At 32.7% G+C, this 4,518-nt stretch overlaps 1 protein-coding gene across 1 annotated transcript; it reads left to right on the top strand.

Moving 5' to 3' along the window:
- The first annotated feature begins 1,659 nt into the window (after window positions 1-1,659).
- On the top strand, window positions 1,660-4,298 carry LOC106476773 (neuropeptide Y receptor type 5-like). The gene is made up of 2 exons (XM_013937433.2): window positions 1,660-2,080; window positions 3,385-4,298. Exons 1-2 carry the CDS (start codon window positions 1,660-1,662, stop codon window positions 4,296-4,298), a joined length of 1,335 nt encoding a protein of 444 aa, XP_013792887.2.
- Window positions 4,299-4,518: the final 220 nt, after the last annotated feature.

The following is a 4,518-nucleotide window of genomic DNA, read 5'->3' as shown; positions in this document are numbered from 1 at the left end:
CTTATCTTTGGAAACTTATGACATGGTGGATTACATCAATAACCTGATCGACAGCATGCCACGTCGTCTTGTGGAGGTTACTAGAGTACGAGACGGACCAACCAAGTACTGAATGTTTAATATGAACTGACATAAGGCTAAAGATGCTATTTATATAAGTTGATGTCATATTTTGTCATTATATATGTTTTCTGTTCTAATAAATCGTTCATGATGTCCTTAGAACCTGTCCCATTATACACATTACATATGTAGATGTTTAATATATAATGCATTTCTCAGTTTGACAGAGCTAAGTATCTTTGTATTTCATCTTAATAATAATGATCCTATTTGTTACAAAATATGCAAACAATTTTTGTCAAGACTGTATAAATATATATACAATAAATTATTTGTGATAATACACAGCAGAAGTGACTTTTTTAGGAAGACCTAGGTTAACAGTTACAGTTCTGGATGAGTTAACAAGCCTATGATGTTATTCTAATTCATGGCTTACTTTTTTAACTTTATCCCGATAAAGATATCTTTCCCTCTCTAATGGTCTCGCAGTGGCTCAGCCGTAAGCCTCAAGGCTTATAACGCTAAAAGATGGGTTTCAATACCAGTGATGGATACAACACAGATTTTCCATTTTGCGCTTAACAACAAAACAACAAATTAAACAAAATCATCTCCAATGGTTCTTTTTTTAACTAGCGTTTACTTGTATTTTTTACTTTACTCGATGTACGTTAAGAAATATGTAGATTTTTAGTTTATGGCTCTCAAATAATAAATAACGTGTCTATTACATGCTATTATTGAGTTATTACATGAACATAGTATCTCGTAATGCACGAGTATACTGTGGCAAGCGATATTTGGAATATTATTAGTAGAGTCACTAACAGCAGAAAAATGAAAACCAATTTATATGGAATTACATTGGAGATTTCTCTGAAAATTATTGTTTCACATTGACTATGTACCCAAAGCTCTTACATAATTGAAAACAAGATACGTCAAGATGTATCACTCATTTATTAATTTTGTCCTTTATGGTATCTCTTGGTGGCTCAGCGGTAAGTCTGAGGGCTTATAATGGTTAAACCTGGGTTTCAATACCTGCTGTGGGCAGAACACAGAGAGCCCATTGTGTAATGTAACTTTTGTCTTCACGACATACAAACAAAAAAGCCTTTATGTTATCAAGATATTATACTTCTTACTAGGCTATGTTATCAAAACAAAAATTTAACTTTATTTTGTAAATACTGTTATTACTAAAGTTTATGTATCCAAATATAAGTCAAAGTTATGGTAAGTGTCAAATTAAAATGCTAGCTGTACTCTTTTTATCCTGTACATTTTCAATCTACTTGCAGTAAAGCTTCATATAAAGGGTGTCTTTATGCTCTAGTAATTCTAAAAAAATAGGGTACACAATGTGTTTCTTCATTGTGAAAGTGATAAAAGGAGAAAAAAGGGTGAATTAATTACAGCAGCGTTTGCAATTATTTTTACTAATTGTAAAGAAAATTGTAAAATACTTAGATATTTTACTTCTATAAAAAATGTTGGGACTGTCAGTATTGAAAAATGATGATAGTAAAATATTCTACTTCATTTTTGAAATAATCTATGTTTTTTGCTATATTAGGTAATCTAGAGCCAATGGATCAAACGAGACTGAAACTAAGCTTCAACGTTTCCACCAATTTCACAGATACTGATTACTTTAACGAACTATTCTGGAAACTAAATAATACAGAAAACATCAGCGCTGCTTCTTGGGAAGATACACTTGAGGAATTAAATAAAAAGCTGTACAGAATAGATGACGTCTCAGTGTTAGTACTGGTTAGTCTTTACGGAGTGGTCTTTCTCACAGGGTTAGCAGGGAATTCCATCATTGCTTATTTTGTGTCGAAAACAAAACACCCTCACGGTCGAAGGAGATACAACATGCTGATAAACCTATGTGTATCAGACTTAATGGTCATTTTGATATGCTGCCCTATGACTATGTATACCAGCATCACCACTGTTTGGCATCTGGGAGAATCTTTATGTAAGATTCTTTCTTATCTTCAAGGTATGGTCTGGGACTTATTGAGCATGCTTCTGTTTATGATGTATTAAGCTACAGTTTTGAACTAAATAATGGTAGAACAACCATTCTAATGAGATTTGATATACATCCTGCGGCAGTTACAGAAAATATAAGTTATTTAAAATATATATCCACATCACAACTTATTCTACTTTAGATATACAGAGAAGAGAAGAACATAACAAGGAAAGAATTATATAACTATCATTTTCCTGCGTAATAATTACTATCCACCTTTTATCAAGGAAACTTTAGGTAGAGTATTCAATGCGTATTCTATCTTTGTTTATTAAACATAACCACTAAATACTCACTTTGTACCTGACGAATGTTTCAGAACAGCATCCGAAATGTTATCTCAACAACAAATTAACACAGAAGTCCAGAAAACACTGTACATATATCTCAAACTTTATTTGTCAAAGTTAGGGTATAAGTGAAACTATTTATGGAATTTTAATATGGGTATTGAAGAAAAATGTCTGAATAAACACACATTCACTAAAATAGTTTCTTAATGCGCTGTTGTGGTGCTGTTCAACCCTGAACATTATTGCTTCTTCAGTTATTGTTTGTTCTACCAGAATTCTTAAATGAAAACATTCTGATTCCTTTGAAAAATACCGCTAAAACGTTTTAAAACGACTTTCATTGGAATTGTACACGGTAACGGCACCGTTTGATGATTTATAAAAATCAATAAATTTTATCTTAGATAAATTAAATCAATCATAGATAATTTATAGACCCTAAAATATTTTTAAACATATGAAGACTACCAGGATCATGATTTATTAATTGAGTTACATTTTTCCTAAAGGCTTGTTAAGCTGTGGACCGTCGAAAATGGAAGGCCATGCATTTATTGGAAGTTATAACTGTAAATAAAAGCTTATGTGATAAAGAAACCGAGAACCAGTAGTTAATATTAAGTTTATAATTAGAGTATTACAATTTAAAACATCAGTTAACAGAGCACCTTCGGAGGGTACAGACTTACCGAAAAAAATTTGATTTTCGGGCTTTTTGAAAAGGGATTTCCATAATTCCTTTATAATGTTCTACACGTTATTTAAGTATCACGAATGTGAACTGTTAAATATACCGAATTCGAAAGCTAAACAAATAAGTATAGATTGTCCATAATACAGATAAAGTTCCAGAATTAATGGCTGAATAAATATAATAGTGGAAAGGTTAAACATTTTGAATTATAATAACAAAACCCAGAGATGTTAATGATGTTGACGTGATGCAATAATTAGTATTTTTTATTTCAATCGTAGGGGTTTCCGTGACTGCAGGTACTTTGTCGATGACAGCGCTAAGTTTGGATAGATACATTTCAGTTCGACATCCACAAGCATTTCTGAAGATAAGCAGACATCGTTTTGCTAGGATATTGATTGCAATGGTATGGACTATAGCTTTACTTTTTTCTCTGCCGATCATATTTGTGAAGAAAACAGAAACTTTGGAAATACCTTCATTACAAGTTTCTTTTTGCATTGAAGAGTGGAAACCTGGTTTGAAACACGTCTTCACCATTGCAACCTTAATTATTGTTTACGCTTTGCCTTGCGTAATATTGTTGATCTGTCAGGCTTCGGTTAGTAGGACTATTAAATATGCCGAAGATTCTTTCCTTAACCGAAATGACATCCGTCAAAGAACTTTCCGAATGAGTTCCCATCATCCAAACGCACCACCTCCGACAAGAGAAAATAGAGAATCTTATGTCGGACGATACATTGGAGAACTCTATACTTGGGAGGTTGAAAGTAAGCCTCAGAATATACGTATAATAGAGAGGATGTCAACAAATGGAAGTTCCTCACTGCAATCAAGAGATCGTAAAGACGTGATTCGATCTCATAGCCCTAGAATTAAAAGAAGGTTATCTTATTTGTTGATGGGGATGACCTTGTGTTTCGTTATCTGCTGGCTACCTTATAATATCATATCATCTTACGTAGATCTGTTTGAAATCATGACTGTTACTAAATATCTCCCGTTTACATTGCTGTTAGGTCATGCCCACAGTGCTATCAATCCTGTCATTTACTGGTTGCTCAACAAGACACTTCGTAGGAAGATGCAGAATATAAAGCATCGTTCGACAACACGACCAAGCTCTCGGCTTCAACAAATACCTATGGAATGTATTACTAGAAATCCACAAATTCAATTTTCCCATTGAACCATTTATAGTTAGTGGCTACAAAGTTGAATACAGAAAAACCGAGTTAATATTCTTCGAAATTTTGTTTAACATCTCACCATTTCAACTTTCCTGTTACGAAACATATGTAAATAAATCAGATACACACACATACACACACACACATATATATCTTGTCTTCATCTTCAAACATTTAAGTGATTGGACAATTATTATTACTTTATGATTTTTGTATCAA

The sequence above is a fragment of the Limulus polyphemus genome, unplaced genomic scaffold (genome assembly GCF_000517525.1).
Source record: "Limulus polyphemus unplaced genomic scaffold, Limulus_polyphemus-2.1.2 Scaffold7, whole genome shotgun sequence".
Classification (NCBI taxonomy): Eukaryota; Metazoa; Arthropoda; class Merostomata; order Xiphosura; family Limulidae; genus Limulus; species Limulus polyphemus.
The sequence above is the reverse complement of the archived record's forward strand: the minus strand, read 5'-3'. Positions and strand labels throughout refer to the sequence as shown.

Excerpts from the sequence above, each read along its gene's own strand:
- LOC106476773 (XM_013937433.2), top strand. The coding sequence starts at position 1,660 with ATGGATCAAACGAGACTGAAACTAAGCTTCAACGTTTCCACCAATTTC. Across the intron at positions 2,081-3,384 it reads GATTCTTTCTTATCTTCAAG|GGGTTTCCGTGACTGCAGGT; the intron begins GTATGGTCTGGG and ends TTTCAATCGTAG.